Raw genomic sequence first — 19,028 nt, 5'->3', positions numbered from 1 at the left:
CAGTATCCAGCTTACTGCAGTTACACAGCCGGTACTGCATGTTTATGGATGCAAAAGTTACCAGTGAGATTCAGTCCTACCAGTTCCTAATGATTAATAGCTTTGGAGATGAAGATAACTGAATTAATCACACACCTAAGTAGAGGAGAAGCCAAAGTTGAATCCAGCACAGTAAGGGGAGCACAAATTTCAGAACAGCACCAGTAAATAGTAGCAGAAGAGAGCTACACAGCAACTCCCTCCCAACACTAGCATTCAACTTCTAGCTTTCAGCTCTAATTAAATGTTGAGATAGAATCATTGATCTGATTGCCTGCCACCAGTGATTAACCAGAGAAGACAGATTTGTTCTAATTGCTCTACACTCTGTTCCTTAGTAACTGGCCTGGAAAAATGCAAATAATTGTGTTGTGACTGATTCCTGCAGTCAGCATTTCCGAATTCTTTCCTAGTTCCCTTCAGCTTCCAATTTTGTGGAAGGATGAAAGGGCAGTGTGGGAAACCTCAGCCAGCATAAATAAAATACTTCACCTTTGTTCATTATAGGATAACCATGTTTGCATTTTCCATTTACTTTGGAAATGTCTAAGGGAAATCCCAGCTTTGGTTAGAACTGTAGATAGGTAGGGAATAAGGAAGACTATTTTGTCCTGCTCTAAAAGACTCTAGAAGGAGCACTATGGTGTGTGAGCAAAGCAGCTGACAGGCTTAGTCAGAGGAAATTAAAAGATGCAGTGGAGGGTTTTAAAACCTCAGTTCTCAGCATTGTTAAGTGCTATGGGATATAATGGCATGGAACTGGAGGAAGATGAGCAAAACTACAAGCTTGTAAAGTGCAGGGTATAAAGCCTAGTCAAAAGGAAAAACAAAGTCACAACCAAAGTCCTCAGTTCAGCCAAGAGACAGGCTGTGTCACACCTGACTGCCTGACACATTAAGCAGACCCTTACACTTCTAATATACCTAAATCCAGGGGAGGATGGGAAAACCAAGTAAAACAAAATAAAACCAAACCACCCAAAAAAACCAAAACTAAAAGCAACAACATCAATAAACCCAACCCTTTTAAGTTACTTTTCAGCTAGGTCAGGTCCCAATCAAGTGCAGTGCATCCCACAGCAGCTGTGTTATCAACACTGAGAGGAGGGGAAGCTGCCACAGAGTGGATACAGCAGCTTTGCTATTTCAGGAGCTTACATGGTATCATTGCCTAGAGATGCTGAGCACTGAAGTTACTCCTGACTGCATGGTCAGAATTTCAGACACAGACTGATCTTATTCAGTCCTGAGATGAGTTCTGCTTCAACTGTGTGTAGGCTTGTAGAACCTGAAACTGGTGCTAGAGAAGTGTGAGTTTGGAGTGCCTGTACAGTCAGTGACCAGATTCACACTAAAAGGGATGTGAACAGGGTTGTGAGATAGCATCCAGTATGCAACATCATCTAGACCTGGGCTGGAATAGGTTAAGGCTATTATAAACAGAGGAAGCTGTTCTTATGGCTTGGTGGGCTGTCTGAAAGGCATGACTCAAAAGGCCTTGGGAGGTGGGGGGATTCCAGGCAGCAAAACCTGTCCAGAACATTAATCACTAACAGAAAGACACAAAAGAACCATGTAAACTTAACAGCTTCTGGGAAATAATTGCATTCAAGTCTCATTAAAGGACCCCTTCACTTGTCACTGAAATGCAGCCATTTCCACAGCAGAAATGAAGAGCTGCCTGATATCACACTCGGTAATAGGTAGAGAACTGAGAGGCCAATCCTACTACAACTAATCCTAAAGTTTTACTGAAGAAGGTGAATGTCAGACCTGAATAAATAGTAATTGGTCAGAACAGAGTTGAGTCAGCACATCTCTTGAACAGCATTAGTACTTCATCACTGACTATAAGCAGTTGGATCCCTTAATTTTATACTCACAGACATCACAACTGCCAGGTGTAAATTTACAGTAGAAGGGAAGTGAAACTGCACTCAGCCATGTATGAAAAGATGATTTAAATGGCTAAACTTTTAAAGTGCTTTTTTTTTTAGATACAACATCTCTACATCATTTTACCCTTGAAGAAGCTTTAAGCTGACTTTGAAAATAGAACATTACTTCCCCATTATTCTTCCCTCCCCCCTACCTCCTTAATGTATTAGGGACTTCATAATGTAGTTACCAAAGACTGAAAACATATGACTAGGTAGTTAAAAGGAACAGGACTAAAAATGGAAGTTTATAACCTAAACTAGAACAGCAACAAATCTCAGCTCCACAACAGCAACTCACAGTGCATTACCATAATTCCAGTTAAAAATAGAAAACCAAAGAGGAATGGTACATTGTTAAAATGTAGCTGAAAAATTCATGAATCTGCTTTAGAACTATCTAGTCTCTCTAATGTACTTCAGGGACTGGCAGTTTTGTTCCCAAGTCTGTCTCTCTGCAGCTGAAGCACTGACAAAGTAGGATGAATGCTGGCTGCCAGAGTGGGTTAACCTAGACATGCCACATGCACAGGTTCAGAGTTCTACCATTTATAATACATGACTGTCTTGCCTCTCTGCTGATACTACATGTGGTCTTCAAGCAGTCTAGGAGGGCTGTGTCATTTTCTCCAGTTCTCAGGAGCACAAAAATTGCAGTTGGATCAAGTAAAACTAAGGATATCTACCCTCTGGCTAAATTAAATTCTGTATTATACCAAGGGAAGGTTTGTAGATTTTGCTTTTATTACTACACCTCTTTTAAGTATAGAACAAATAGTTTTGTTTCCAAAGATAGGAGAAATACATGGAAAATTTTCCATAGAAATCTCCAAGAATTTCAAGTATTTGTCAACTGTAATTGAACAGTGTTCAGGCAAATTGCTAAAAAATGATGGAGTGTCTTGATTTCAAAATGTATCCATCAGAACACTAAGAACTGAATAAAACAATCTAAAGGTAGAACATTTCTTTCCCTTGCTTTCTGGACTTGGTTTGTTTAATGGAGATGATGCTACCCATCCACCCCAGCCTTGTTCTGAATATTAATATGAATATGAGAACTGGGTAATATTAAAGCTGAATTAATATTGAAAGGAGATGCCATGCAAAAGGCCATGAGATGGTTGAGGAGGAGTAGGCTCCACAAAAACCTGACAGTCTAGTTACGGAAGGCACAGAAATCTGCTATTAAAAGAACATCTCATTCTTTTTTAAAATAACTCAGAGAAAAATAAATTTTAAAAAAACTTTCCACACACTACGAAGAGTTTTTGCATTTTATTTATCTCTAATGACCTTAGAAAATACTGTTTTTTAAAGCAAAGGACACAGAGCATCCTATCTCTTATTCTAGAAAATGTAATAGTAGAACCAGTTTGAAACATGGCTGGGAGAATTTTTTAATTATGGTATTAAATTGCTAGCCATTTATGCTTGAAATCTGAAAATGAAATTTTGGGTACAAACTTGTCTGCCCTTCGTCAATATTTCAGTGCTATTTGGAATGCACACTGCATTCACACTTTGTCAGAAATCCTGAAGGAGTAATGCTTGCTACTTTTGCACAAGAAAACCACCCCATGCCTCTTATAAACTATGGAAAACTAAGAACTGTAAACTAGGACAGTACCTGCAATAGCTTGCAAGTGAGTGCAGGAAATGTATCCCACAATTCTTTGGTCCTGAGGTGTACTTCCCACTTGCACCTGGAAAGAAATAAAAAGGTGATTAATGGATGATGACATTATTAAAAAACAATAAACGAAAGGTGGAAAAGGCTGGGCAGACCTTGTACACACTGTTGGTCAGTATTTCACCACTCTTTCCATTTTGAAATCACACACATACCAAAAAACCCACCTGAGACCCACACTGGGACTTACTGGGGTCCCACTTGCTGCTAGCACACCAACTTCTTCCTGATCACCAGTACTTCAATGCTTGGATTTTGATCTGCAGCACACATAAAAATTCTACTTCCTTCTCTTTGCAATCCCATTGGTTCTCTGTCCCTGTTGCATTTCCACCTTTTTGCATTCCAGCTCCAGTTCATGTGCCAGATCCAGTCTAATACTATTGGTATCCAATTGGTAGTCTAATTCTTGGTATCTATGTCAGACTAGAATGCAAAAGGAAAAAATGCCAGGGGAGCCTGGGGAAAAGGATGAAACATGGAATAAACACTGGGTTTGACCATGTTTTCTCCATTCCACAGAAAGCTTTGGATTTTGATGGATTTTTTACATTTTTCTACAAAGGTGGTTGGTATTTTTGCTATGTTGCAGCAAAGTGTTGACATTCAACTCACAGAAGCAGCCCCCATTGTCTGTCCAGCCAGACAAAAGCACAACATGCATCCCTGCTCTTACAGGCAGAAGGAAGAGGAAGCTGGAATGTAGTGTAATTCCTTGTACAAATCATATGCTCCAGTCTTTTAAAAATTTATTTGTCAGCAGACACACAAGCAAATTAGAATCAAGTTCTAAATTAATTTTTTTACTCTATTGAAGGTTTTGGCAGTTCAGGACTTACGACAGCAGCAAATTAAAATTTTCAATGATTTGAGGGTTGGGATTTGGACTGAGTCAAGAAACTACTTTGAGGATAGGATTTTCCTGTTGATAATTAACATGGCAACACTGCATGGACTGCTGAAGAAAATGCCCGTGGAGCAAAAGTGTACCCAGGTCTCAGAAAACAAAACCATAGATGTCTCTCCTTCACAAGACTAGGGACAAATTTAATCCAACACCTCTATATAACAAGCAGAGTTTCATTTCATACAGACACAGTTTTGTCAGCTTGGTCAGTTTTCTTGTTTTTAAGTTATTAAAGAACCATCTGATTCATTTTACAACTGGAAAGCAAGCTTTGCAGTAAGTGAATTTATAACTCATTTGTTCTCAACAATGCCTTGTAAACTTCCATTTTTTTGTTTCAGATAGATAAACAGCTTATTCCATCCTCAGTCTACTCAGTCCTCTTTTAGATAGTTTTCCAAACGGGTAGTGATGTGTTCTTATTGCTGTTCCCATACAGTTAACCTGCTTCAGGAGGGGTGAAGACAGAAGGCAAGAAACACAGATGAAAACACTGGTGGATCTGCCCCTAAACCAGAAGAGTCTGCTGACCTCACAAGACCATAGCACAGTCTCAAAGGCTATGCTGATCTGCCAGATGGCTATGAGTGACTACTGCAGAAGTTTGGCTATGCAGACCTTTTCCTTCCTCCCTCAGGCTGCCTTGGTCTCGAATATATCAGTGTCACAGGTGAGTTAAAAGGAATGTTCTCTCCATTTTTTTAATGCAACAAATGCCATTCCAATGGAAGAGTGGGAAACCATCTCTACTCTCTAGAGCAGGCAGATGCATGAATTATATCTTCCAAACAATAACTGAAAATCAGATTTTATTTTCAACACTGAAAACTGTACAATTTAAAGTCTGTATTAGTTTACAAATTTGCAGTGAAAAAGTGAGCACGTCGTACATCTTTCCGTACATCTTTCAGTGCCATTTACTGTAGCCTCACTGAAAAGACTTACTGCACAGAAAGTTTTCTGCCATAATAGAAGAATGTGCTGCCAATAATTCTCTTATTGACAAAAGCAGATACAATCATTTTCAGTGCCTCTGTCCAAAAATCTTAAAAGATTTAAGTTCAAAAGCTGAACATAAATTATAGTCAATTGAGAAAAAGAAGAACTCAATTTGGCTTTAGAATTCCCTGTGCAGCCTTAATGGAGTGCCTGACAAGGCCTTTTACTCATCAACCAATTTATGCATAGGATCACTCTAATTTCTATTAATCATAAATAAATATATCATCTGCTGTCCCTGTGTGCACAGATCTATACTGAAATGGACTTGAAATCTTCTGCTCTCAAAGAATGACATGAAATGGCCTAGAAGAAACACTGCTATATACATGTGGGGACCACAACAAATGCTCCCCTGGGCTGCTGCCACAGGGGGACAGTGTCCCAGGGCTCTGCATTTCCCAGGAACAGTGTCTGCTTTACACACACCCCTGAGGGGAAAAGGAAAGGGGCTTTCATAAACACTCTGCTCATTAAAAAAAGCTCCAAACCAAGAGCTGAAGGCATTAACATAATTAGAATTTCCTTGGAAAATGCCAGCATAGCAGTACATCCCAAGCAACTCATCTTCCACATTTCAGGGTTCCTCCAAACTTTTTAAACTTTTGATGTTTTTTTGTGGTTTGTGGTTTTTTGGGTTTTTTGGTTGGTTGGTTGGCTTTTGTTTGGTAGGTTGGTTTCTTTTTTTCCAGTGGCAGTATTGCTTTAAACCACCAAGTCATTTTCAGTATAATCATAAAAGAGGAAGATATTTATGACAACTTCTAGGACAGAAAATAGATATCCTTGCAGCCAGATAGTCAGCTCCCACCTACAGAGGAAGCACTAGTATATTAAGTATGGTCTGAAATAAAATACTAAGGAAAAGCTGATTATTCAGTTTAATTTGATCTTTCACAGATGAACAAGGACTATGGGATGTGCAGACAGGAAAACTACTTGACCTCTGAAATATTACAAGCCCTATAATTCTGTATAAACACATTCTTTCCTGTGGCCAAACACTGTAGCTACTTTTAGACTGTTTCATTTTCAAGGGTATATTATATTGTGGTGACTTGGTCTGGGCAGCTACGTGGCAGTCCTGCAGGATGACAACCCTGAGCATTTATTTCAGCCTGCAACGTGGATCTTGGCAGAAAGGTTCCACTTTCACCAGACCAAGTCAGCACTTCACAAATATAGCATAGTTTTTGCTGCTTAATACAGAAAAAAGTTCTAAAGTCACATTACTAGGAAAATAAATGTAAGCAAATAAGCCAGAGTGGCTCCTTCACCATAACTCTGACTTATATTCACCTCACCTGTTCTATACTGGTAGCTGGTATCAGTAATACATTCACTGAACTACCCTTCTCTAGGGAACTCCTTCAGATACTGCTTTCTCAAAATCACTGTATAGTCCTAGGTGTGTCATGTACCATTCTTCTGTGTCCACAAAAATTTATAGGGAGGTAATATCTAAATATATTTATCTTTCCAATGTTTTAAAATAGGATAATCATTGTAAGAGGAAAAAGTTATGTGTGATCTCCTGTTAAACTCTGATGTTACTGAGAGGTAAAATGAAAACTGAGAGAACAAATTTGTGTTCTTAATAAAGTATCCCAGTTGTACAGGTACAGATATTTTTCTGCATTATGCCGAAATATGCAAAATATATTCAAATTCTCAGCACATTTGTAAATGCTAAGTAATCAAACTAGTGATGCTTTTGGAAGGTAGGAGTGTATTCTGATCCCCTTTACACCCCTGCAGATTACATTTGGTTAGCTGTACGGGTGGGACATAAAAAGCTTATCACAGATGAGAAGCATTTTTCCATAAAGGAAAAAGATGGGACTCTCTTGTTGTGTTTGGAATCCAAAATGCCAGTTTCTACTGCTACATATTTACATTTGTCTCCTGCCAGTAAATTAAATAAGTGTAAAACTGACAGCTCTGAATTTTTATTTTCAGAGTACTGACTGTGTAAAGCACACAGAAGTACTTGACATCAAGTACTTTTTATTAAAAGAATTCATCTCTATGCCATAGCACATTATGCTGGAGAGACCATGTTGATACTGTGCTCTACTACATAAAGTTGTAAATCAGAGTATAACGATCTATCAAAAACTTGTCCTGTGTGGAGTAAGGAGTAGTATGTCCTCCAGTCATACTGATTTCAGGTAATGAACAGCACCCATGAAGGAAATCAAGCCAAGGCTAGGGTAAAATGATTCTTGTCAACAAGAAAAAAAATGTAATTAGTAGCATCAGGTCAAATTTTAGAGGTAGGGTCAAGGAAATAATGTTCAATTCAATCACTTGCTATTGTGGGAATTTTCTGAGATACCCAGAAAATCTTGTTTACAATACTCCAGGACTGTAAGTATACAAACCTGCAAACATGACATATATAGTTTATATTTACACACATCTGTCCCAGCAGTTCTATTACTGCTGTCAAGAAAAACTTCAGCAGATACTTAAACAAAAAAACAAGGAGATGCTACTTAAATACAAGGGGGGGTTCAATGTCAGCTTTAAAAACAGCTTCAAAGATTGCTGTGTTACTAAATCATCAGCTACTTGGAAAGAAATGTTTGAAAATTTTGGCCATGTCACAGATGAAACTCTCACTCAATTAAAGAATCAGACTAGGTGCTCAAACACTGACCAGTATCATGTAGACAAAGCCAGAAGTTTCATTATGAGGGGAACTTAAACTTTAGTGACATTTTCTAGAAGTCACTGCCAGAAGGTAGCCACTAAAAAACCAGTAGACAGTTTCTTATGTGTGCAGCCTCCAATATGAAGGGTTTATCTGCAAACAAGTCCAAGCATATGCCATTGCTTCTTTCATGAGAAGCAAATCCAGGTTTGCAAACCAGAGCAGACCTATGATCTTGGTGTACTCCTGTAAAATCTGCTCCAGAAAGTTTGTCACCCCACAGTCTACATGCAGCCAAAAAACCTGAAGTTAGGAAAGGTAAATAATCTGCATGTGACAGAAAGAATCCTTACTTAGGGGGATGGGATGCTACACAGCTCTAGCTTCAGCCATTATAGACCAATCACTTCTTGGACTGTAAATGAGCAAAACTATTTGTTAGTTGACCATGACACTGTTCATTTTGCCACTGGAATAGTGATAGTGAGCAGTATGAACTGTATGATAATGAGCACTATGAACTATGATTGCTGCCTTACTGTTCTGAAGAGGGAGTGTCTTCAAAACCTACAGCTCTGTGGCAAACAAATTTAGTCATAACAAGAAAGAAGGTTATGATGCTCACATTACAAAGAAAATCTAGGCAGGCTGAAAAGCACAATTACATGCTCTGTGGAAAAGCCCTCCCTCCTTAAAAACAAACACACCAACACTGCATTTGTAAAGAACATCATCTAAGCAGGGGCCTTGGGTTACTATTTGTCTTAGAAATAAAACATTCCAGGTGGAGAAAAAGAGCAGGGCAGAGAAACAGACTTTGCAGTGACAGTGACTTACTCCAACAGAAATATACATCTTACCATATGTAGCCAGTGTTGTTTAAGATCAAGTGAAGCAGACATCTTTGTAATTATAATGAGCAAACAATACAGTGAGGAAAAGAAAAATACATGGAAAATATAGTTACTCTTTTTTTCCAGTACAACTTTTCCATAATCTCCCAGATAATTACCCCCTCTTGGATATTTTTTTCCTTTTCAGTATTTTTCCAAGACTAACAGGAGAAAAACCTACTGCAAAAGCCAGTTAACCCATGTGCCCAAATCCTCATTCCTCTTATTGTTAAGAGAAGATGCCAAGGAAAGCTTGCAACTACTCACATTCACAATTCAAACATTCCTGCCACACAGAGATGACTTAGATTAGTGGTAGCTTCTAAGAAAGATGTATTTTATCCTGTACTTTGTGTTCTTTGTAGATTATTTTTTGTTAGCTTAGACACAATGTAAAAGGATGTCTTATTTTTAGGACACTGACAGCTCTGCCCTTTGCATTATGGAATATGCAGCAGCTTCTAAGGAACAACCATTAGTTGAATTACTAATTTATTATCACAAATATATTATTTAAGCATATTAAATAAGTTAAAGAAACTGAAAATGTTAGCTCAGAATTCTGTTCAGTGCTCTGCAGTTCTTCCTAGCCACATTTGCACTTGCATATTTCAGAATCCTATTTTTCCCCACCTACCACATGACAACAGTTACTGTTCCGTGAACTCAGAATTAGTTATTTGGCAAAGCTTCATTAAGCTCATGCATGAGAGAAAGGGGCTGTAAATTGGTGCCATGAATGAAGGGCTCTTCCTCTTCTGAAAAGGATAAAGCCCACAACTCATATTCTCTCAAACCTGTATTACATTCTGAACAACAGATTTAATTTGTCTCCATTAATGAAGAAGAAAAAGACCATCATTAATGACATAAATTATTTCAAAGTGAAGGAACATGGTACTGTGCCATGGTAGGGTCTTTTTAAAAAAAAGTCTCAGGCAGCTTATTGGACTCTATCCAGTTCCTGCTTTAACATTTTATAGCAGAAACTGACCATGTGGAAAATGTTTAGGTTACCCTCCCGACTTAAATGACACAGCTGTAGAGATAGCTAAACAAATCCATAAACAGCACTAGGCATTTCTTTTATACATCTTGGGATAACTGTAGAAAAGAAAGCTGATCAAGAACAAGCAAATCTAACCACTGAAATCTGTAGACCATCTTTTACTGGGGTGAGACAGCAGCCATTCCCCTTTTCTGTGGAATTGTTAGATAAAAAGTCCTCCCCTCAAAGTGCTGTGCAACTGCATAGCAGAAGTTGCCCCTTCATTCTCAGCCACAGTTGGTTTAAGATGGTGAAGACAGCTTCAATTACCCAAGCAAAATATATCCACATCAGTAACATCAAAAAGGAGAATCACAGATTAATTCAGGGAACCCTCATTTTATCATACAAAGCAGGCACCTCGAGAGTAGCAAACCATAAAAACTGCTTCAAAGCAGTTCTTCAAGCAGAACTGCTCCTTCCACCATCTGTTACCACCAGATCAGCTCTTTTGAAAACAAGCTTAGCTTTGCACATAAAGCAAAGGTTGCTAGGTTTCCTTTAAGCAATGAATAATAACATGTTCTCTGCACAATTACTGTACTTCCTGAGAACAGCAGTAATTTTCAGAAAATTTGAAAAGTAAAACTGTTAATAAGCCAGGAATTAATATTAATGAAACACAAGTTCTTTCAGAAATTTAGCAAAAACTGCAAGACACATTTTTTCCTTTTCATTCCTTTTGGTTGTGTTAGTACACTATTAGGTGTTCAAACTACCCACAGACTGTGCTTTTGCTTGTTCTCCATTTCACATATTGTGTTTTAAGCAAGTTTTTTGGTTTTGGTTTTTTGTTTTTGGCTAAGATTGTCTCTCTTGGCAGATGCCAAAACCAAGAATAATTTCCTGTTATAATGGTAAGAAGAACAGCCTTCTATGCAACATACTTCCACATCTCCCAGACTCCCTGGGAGGAAAACCACTCTAAAACCTCTAATCAGTTAAAAGCCATTTTGAGAATGATCCCTCTTTCATTCACCTCCCTACCCCAAGTAGGCATTTACATGTCTCGTATGGTTTAGCTTTATGTTAGTTATAACTATCACAATTTAAGCAAAAGAGAGAGGCAACATTTGTTAGCAGAAGTGACAGTTTTTATTAGATTGATACGTCTGGAAAAATACTGATAAGCTCTCACCAGGTGAAGTTAAGAATGTTTTCTGATTCTGTTACACTACTATTCAAAACTTACACAGTATCCCTGAATGACAGTGTAACTAAGGCCAGATACTCTCCATCTGTCTAAAAATGTATGCTGACATTTTGAAACCTTCTAGTAAATAACAAACAGTTGATGCATTACACAACTTCTGCTCAGCGTTTATTGCTATCTTTTAAACTTGATTTGACTGCAAAGTCATCATCCAGTTTCTGAAAGGGACTTGTATTTTAAAACTCTCTTTAAATTAATGAAAACCACTGTGAATTAAAATTATGTACATGTCAAATCAACAGCTGCAGTGCAGCCAAGACCACTGTGATCTGCATCGTGTCACATACAGATAGATCCAGCTAGCTTTTTGTTTAGAATCACCAGTACAGGACAGTGTCTGTGTCAGTGCCCCTTCCTTCCTCTGTCTGTAGCAGAGCAGCAGTAACAGACCCTTGGAGTTATAAAATGCACAGAGCAGACTCAAGGGTTCTTTTCTTAGGCATTTTAAATTAATGTGAAATGCAGTGCTAGAACAGTCACGGCAGAGACTTCCCAAGGACCCAGACTGTCAAAGGATGAAAGTGGATTGTCTGATTTATATATTTGTGCTTCTCTGAGTCTTCAGCAGCAACTAGGAACAGTGGTTTAACACTCCAGACATGAAACTGTCACTTAGATGCGAGTGACATTTGCCCCCTTTCCTATGTGCTCTTTTTTCTGTGACTGTGTCCCTCTTACATCCCAACGAGACCCCCAGATTGGAGACAAAAACACTGCTTGAGCTGAGATCAAATTGCTGGATGTAAATTAGTCCTTCAGTTATGCAGAAAATGAGCTTTTACACAAGAGCTACTGACAGCTATGTCATCTTCATGTCTTCATCCTTATCTGCAAAGCATCAGCCTATACAGAAGGAAAAAACAGGTTGTGATCTGTCAGGAAAATGCAAGGAGCAGCATCTTTTGTGGAAGACATCTTAGGAAAGGAACAGACCAAGGCTAGCAAATTTCTTTTCACAGGTCTCCAGATAGCTGCTAGGTAGTATGAAGTCAGTAATACTAAACAGTGTTAAAAGTCTCTGTAGTTTACTTCCAGCTTCTTTGGTTGTGACACCCCAGGTGTTAAGCCACAATTAAATCACTTCACCTTCCTGTGCTTTAGTTTCTCCTATTAAGCAGATATTGACCTTTCTTTATTATGCACTCTGAGACATATGAAAGAAAAGCAGTACCTGAGAGCTGATTGTTACTATAGCTATTAATAATTATGCTTGAGCTGTGTAAGTCTCTCAGGTAAAATAAGTCTTTATGACTAAGCATATCTCTCAAATCCTTCCAAATCTCCACTTGAACTCCATGATCTAGATGATGAAGGCAGGAAAGAGGGGGGCCATGAAAATGATTCCCTCATCACTGGAAGCAGAACATTTTCTGAAAGGAAAAGCTGTGTAAAACACTTGTACCTTGGCAGTAGGGATCTGTTTTGTGACACAACTCCCCCAAAACTGTTTTGGCTTTTTAGTTCAAAATAATTAAACTTCCATTAAATGCATTAAATGTTTATTTGAATGTTGGGTCTTTCCTGAGCTTCAGAAAGATTTGAACAAAGGCTTCATTTTCCCTTTGAGGGGTAGCATTACCTGATTTTTATCCATGATTTAAAAATGTACAAGTGCTCCCCTCACTTGATTTTCAGAACTTTTTTTTTCCCCTATTTCTCCTTTACACAACAATAGACACTATGCAAGGGGAACAGATTTGTAACTTCGCATGCAAAACAAAACTCAGTTGGTATCTTTTCTACTTCAGTATTGTGCTTTCCACAGGAGTCAGAAGAAACTTAAACACACAGAGTTTGCACAAGATAGAGAGATTTGGCTCCATGCCACTCCTGAATGTAAAGCAATTAGGAGACTCTTGTCCTGCAGGACTGTCTCACTGTCTTTGAAACCACATTGCCATAAACTCCAGTGTAGGACTGGATTGTGTTATATACATTAAAATATAGTGCCAGTCAGTGAAACAGGTATCTAAAGGCAGGGATATAAGCTGCTCATTCCAAATGGCAGAGAACTGGGTAGAATGGCAGCTTCCAGCCACAGTTACAATACACTTTTTAAGCTTGCTGCTATCCCACTGTAAGACCTCAAGACTTCTGAAATTAATAGATTGATTCTCACCGACTTCAATAACAAGCCAGGCTTTTACTTACTGTAGCTTTCATCTCCAGAGCCCACACACACACTGAGTTGCTGATTAAGCACTACATCAAAAAAACAACCTTCAAACCTATTTTGTTGCAAAGCTAAGAATATATAGATCATTCATAATTTTTTTTTCTCAAAGAAATGACCAATTATCACTTAATGTAAAATTCAGAGAGAAAGTAATTTAATATCAGGATAGACAGAATGAAAAATATTTTGGTTTTGAAGTGCAGTATGTCAGAATGACACAGATATGAGGAAAAATGTTCTTTTAGCTGGGCCAGAATTCTGTCATATTTAAAAAGAATGAAGTTATCTTCATATCTTCACTATCATTGGTCCCTATTCCCTGCTTAACTGTAGCATTATTTAACAACTCAAATTCATAATTAAGTTCATCATCCCAGTGGAATTTTTAAAAGAGGCTTAATTTTCTGCAAGAGAAATGGAGACTGCAGCCTGTCTAGCAGGGCAGCAAATCAACGGCTCAGCCAGTGGCACAGTTGAAAGCAGACTGCTTTTCATCTCTTAATCCCTAATATATGCAGATATTGAAGGGTAGTCTTTGTGGCACTGGTAATATTTATATTGCACAACAAATATGTTCATTTTTTTGCATGCAGCACTTAATGATGAAAAAAATTAAAACTTAAGCTGTTTATAAACAGACAAGGGCACAGGATAGAAAACTTACATTTTTTTGAAACCTGGATTCAGATATGGATAGGCTTTTGTTTATATTAGATATATATGAAATACTGAAGTATTATTGGACTGCAAATTCTAATACTTCCTCTCTCTCTCTTTTTTTTTTTTTTTTTTTTATGCAAGCCACAATACCAGAAGTTTTTACTTTGTCACCAAATTTCAGAGGTCACCAAATTCCTTAACAGTTCTCCTTTCAGTTTCTTTCTTCTAGCATTTAGACCTTTGGCTTTTACTTAAACATACAACATGCATACTTGCCTACTAGACTATATTTGTTTTAAGAAATTGAGAATGCGTTCATTTTATTGAAAGATTTCTGTATCAAACTAAAATTCAGATTTGGACATTTGAAATTACACTCAAGATCTACATCCAAAAGTCCCTCATCATTTCATGCATGACCATCACGTAATCCATATCTGATTGTTGCCTCATCAAACTGTAACGGAGGTGACTGAGAGAAAATAACAGAACTTTATAAATTGTCACATTAATAATAGAGTCACTATTTGTAGCTTCAGAAAGGCTCTTACCTTAAGAAACAAGGCTCCCTTGGAAGCCAAGGAGTCTGTTCCTCTTCCATTGGGGTAACAGTGATAGGCAGCATCCATAACAGGATAGCGGCTTGCAAAAAGCAGACCACTGTTCACAAACTTAAAGCTACAGCATTGGTGGCAACTGTAGACCCCAACATCATAGACAATGTATTCAAAATAGCGATGAAGCTGCTCTTTCAACTTCTCTGCAGCTCTTTTGTCAAACACTTCCTGCAAACACAGAAAGTCCAAGTTGGCAGGGAAGAAAGCAGAGATCTCGTGATCAAAGATCTCATCTGTGTGTTTCTTTTTCCGTACTGATGTCTTCTTCATGATCGATGCTTTATAGAGGAGCTTGTTGTTGACAGTGCTTTGGTCCACTGTACCATCTCCAACACGAACTTTAACTAAGGACTCTCGGGAGGCAGAGCAGCTGTCTAAACTCCCACAATCTCCTTCCTTCTGCTTGTGGTTAGGTGTTTTTGAGACCTCAGCATCACCTTCCAGTGAGGGCTCTGCTGGGCCACTGGCATGAGCCTGACCGTTGACGGTTTCTGTTTCTGTGTCTGACATGTGGCCGTTATCCTCTCCATTTATGCGGACGATGCAAGTGTTTTCTTCTCCCTCATTTGGCTCTCCAGCCCCATTTTTATCTTCTCTACTGTTCTCACTGTTGTTTGAGCCAGAATTGTCTCCCTTATACTCCATTGATGTTGTCCTTTTGATGCCAGCATTAACAGTACGATTAGTGCTGTCTCCACCCTGGGGGGACACCAGGCTGCTAAAACTTGCTGCACTGATGGATGTGTTGGTAGGAGAATCTATATATATTTTGATCTGTGGTCTGCTTGCTCCATTTCGGATCCTCCGGCCAATCTCTTTAGCCCTAGCCTGTGTGTTGAAAACATTATTAAATCTTGCCAGAGAATCTGGCAGCAGGCAAACGTTGGCACTGCCAAAGCAGAAGCTTTTCCCATTCCCTGCAGCCTTCCATTCAGTGAGTAGTGTGGCTCCATTGGCATGGTTCTTGTCTTGTAGTCTGGAGTAGATATATGGCCTTCTGGCTGACTGGAGTGGGGACCATAGCAAGAAGCCAATCAGAGCAAAAGGAAGAGAGGCTACCAACAGTGCCAAGTAGATGGGAGTGGTAATAATGATGCAGAGGGCATGAAAATAGCATGGATCATCTGCTCTTTGACGTTTCTCATAGGTGGTGGGAACAAAAGAGGCCACGAGCCTATCTGCTAACCAGTAACATGGAAAAATCAGGCCCCAGGAAAAAGAATGCAGAACTGACAGAAAGCTGTTAGGAAATGGGGAAGTGTATAAAACCATTGCAACTTAATTATGGCAACACTTCAGGACCTACTACATGATGTCACTGTGTCAAGCATCCATTTGAACACTGGGAGAGGGCTGGGGGAAAAAGGTCCAGTCACAAGTTTGGGTTTTTTCCAGTGGGAGTCAATACCAAATTTTTAAGAGCACCATTTCACTGTGTTGGAGTAAAAATGAAACAAGGCCACTGTTTTTGTCTGTCTTTTTGGCATCTATATTTGTCAAAGGATGTCATTGTTCACTGGAGGCTGCCATACTGAAACACTCTGGATGCAAAAAGGAAATCTGTAAAAACAAAATAAACAGAACATATGCAACAGTCATTAGAAGTTTAAAGCAAATTTTCTCACACCAATTTTGCCTTACAGTATAATTTCCCTTTTTACATTTAAATTAGCACTTTTGATAGTCTGTTAAGGACTATGGATCTAGAGCAAGTCCAACAACAAGGAACTGGTCCTGCAAATGAAATCACTACCTTGACCATCTAATGCACGTGACTGCTGCTGTCCTGAAACTCATTTCTGTTATGGATTTTAGGCCTTACACTGAGGCCTTAACTGCTGACACAGAATATGCTGCACAGATCACAACTGATAAGTAAGGCATTAAAATATTTTGATTAGCTCTCTTTTTACCACACCTATTTGGTTGTTTTATTAATGAAAATTTTTTGCTTAGTTTAGATTCCTGATCAGCAGGATTAAGAGTAGTCATAGCACACCAGATTTGCAGCCATACAATTTTGGGTAGACACCATGGCAAAAAAAGAATTTTAGTAAAGGAACAGATGAAGATGAAACAGTTTTGTAGTTAATTCTTCCCAGAAGTGAAGGCAAACAAGCACTGGTCTGAAAGATCCAGTAAGAAGGTGACAGGGGCTCATAACAAAACCAAACTGGAGTCAGGAAATTCTATCCAAAAAAAGAAGGAGACGAGTTTGGTAGGGTCAAGACTATAAATACCTTGAAGACCAAACCCAAATAGTTGATAATATAAAGAAGGAAGAGTCAGTAAATGTGTGCATTAAAAAGGATAGCAGTACCACAATAGAAAAATTGCTTTTAACTGTTTTGTCCTCAGCAGCAAGGAAAGCTGCATGTGAGAGATCTCATGTAGAATCTTCAGGACAGCAAGCAATGCTTAATAAATATGCACATACTGATACCATAAAAAGACAACCAAAACTTCACTAAAAAGAAAAAGGATGGTGAGGGGGGAGATAGAAGAAGCAGCAGCTGGTTTTCTAGAGCAGAACACACCTATCTTTCCAGGTACAAGAATAACACCCTGAACTTGTTCACAGCCAACTGCACTTTTTTCCAGGACCAGGCAGTCAATTACATTTAATGGGATAGACAGCCCTGTGTATTGTTGTGCTGATGGTGCTATTTAGATGGAAATGGCAAATGCTGAATCAAAGGAAGATAATTTTTTTTGTGTTTTTAGTTATTAGCTTAGCATAACTTTCACAATCTTATGCAACATGTTTGAGTTTTTATTTAAACTCAAATACTCATTTGTTTACCAGTTACTAGTAAAGTGCCCTATAACAAATGCTTGGCATTTACTCATTGCCAAAGGCATTTTGGGATGTTGACAATAGGGGGAAGCCTAGCAGATTTGTTTTCCTGAATGATTTTTAGGACTCCTTAGTAGGAATGTTTAAAGAGACTCTGGCATCTAATGGTAATTACCATTAGAAAAGAAAAAAAAAGACCTGTAATGAAGTTACTCTGTTCTCTCTGATGGTTGAAGTGCTTTATAAAAGCTCTGCCTATTTACATAATCACTCACTAGACCAGATAGGTTCTTGTTTACAACAGTACCAAGGGTAAACAGAACACTGCTGTTTGGGGTATGTGAAGTGAGGACAGGCAGTCCTTATATTCCAGCTCCCAGGCTAATGATCTTTCTGGTGAAAGCTGAAGTTGTTTTGCAGACTCTAAGGTCAATTTGACTTTCACTGTTTTAAAATAACACACTAGAAAAAATGCAGAACAACACTGGATCCGTAATGGTTTGTCTGTTTAGTCTTCTGTAGGTCTGTATTTTCTTAAGTATAAGAGGTGCTACAGCTCCCAGGGAGACGTGACATCAAATGCCAATTTTGTAAATAGAGTACTCAATGCCTGCTCGATGATGTGATGAACCAAAAAAATCAATCCAGCATAAATCATGCCAGTTCTGTTAGGGACTACTGCATCAATAAGCTACAAGATAAACAGCTGTCCAGCAAAGCATAAAATGCTCAACTGGAAAGGCTTCACAAAAGCAATTATCCAGACTACAGGGACATATGAAAGCCAAGGAATTCATGCTTACTGTAAATACAACATGCTATCCTGTGTGTTGGTAGAAAAGGAAGAAAAATTAATGCAAATGGAAATCCTTTTGTGGTGCAAGATTACATAGCAAGTGTCATCAAGCAAAATTGGTTCAAACTGAGGTCTATTTAGCAACACTTAGCAAGAATGTAATTTATTGTAAGCTCTGAGGATTCACTGATGGTCCAAGGCCTCGCTGGTGACTACTATCCTGCCTTGAACAGGGCTGATACCTTTGAAAGTCAGGAATTTGAGGGAAAGTTTTTGCCCAGGTGCCAGCTGCATTCCTCATTGCCTGCCAGCTGGGGACGCAACAGGGATTTGGATACAGAGACACATTCAATCCATTTTATTCTATGGACTCTAATAAAATTCTCACAAGCAATGAAATAACTCTGGCAGCACAGCAGGTTTTAAAATATGATAAGGGAGATGCTGGAGAAAAGGGAGGATGGAATCATGAGCTGGATGTCCTTTAAATTTTTACATGTTGCTGACAGAACAGAGTGGCACATCAAGTTAAAAGCACTCTTCTTGTAAGTAAAATATTATTCTAATTTATTAATTTTATAAATGAAGGAAATCACA

At 38.5% G+C, this 19,028-nt stretch overlaps 1 protein-coding gene and 1 long non-coding RNA gene across 2 annotated transcripts in view; one reads left to right on the top strand and one right to left on the bottom strand.

The window, feature by feature from the left end:
* Positions 1 to 19,028, bottom strand: part of SMPD3 (sphingomyelin phosphodiesterase 3) — a 93,169-nt gene that overhangs the window by 11,289 nt on the left and 62,852 nt on the right. Inside the window, exons 2-3 of the mRNA XM_071756987.1 lie at positions 14,773 to 16,398; positions 3,607 to 3,682 (exon numbers count right to left, since the gene is read on the bottom strand). Coding sequence (XP_071613088.1) covers positions 3,607 to 3,682; positions 14,773 to 16,110 — 1,414 coding nt within the window. The 5' untranslated portion in view covers positions 16,111 to 16,398. The remainder of the gene's footprint in view (positions 1 to 3,606; positions 3,683 to 14,772; positions 16,399 to 19,028) is intronic.
* Positions 1 to 19,028, top strand: part of LOC139802140 (uncharacterized) — an 84,678-nt gene that overhangs the window by 22,175 nt on the left and 43,475 nt on the right. Inside the window, exon 2 of the long non-coding RNA XR_011728527.1 lies at positions 5,016 to 5,246. This is a non-coding gene — a long non-coding RNA (uncharacterized lncRNA). The remainder of the gene's footprint in view (positions 1 to 5,015; positions 5,247 to 19,028) is intronic.

Source organism: Heliangelus exortis, chromosome 13, assembly GCF_036169615.1.
Source record: "Heliangelus exortis chromosome 13, bHelExo1.hap1, whole genome shotgun sequence".
Classification (NCBI taxonomy): Eukaryota; Metazoa; Chordata; class Aves; order Apodiformes; family Trochilidae; genus Heliangelus; species Heliangelus exortis.
This window is presented reverse-complemented; position numbering and strand designations above follow the sequence as displayed.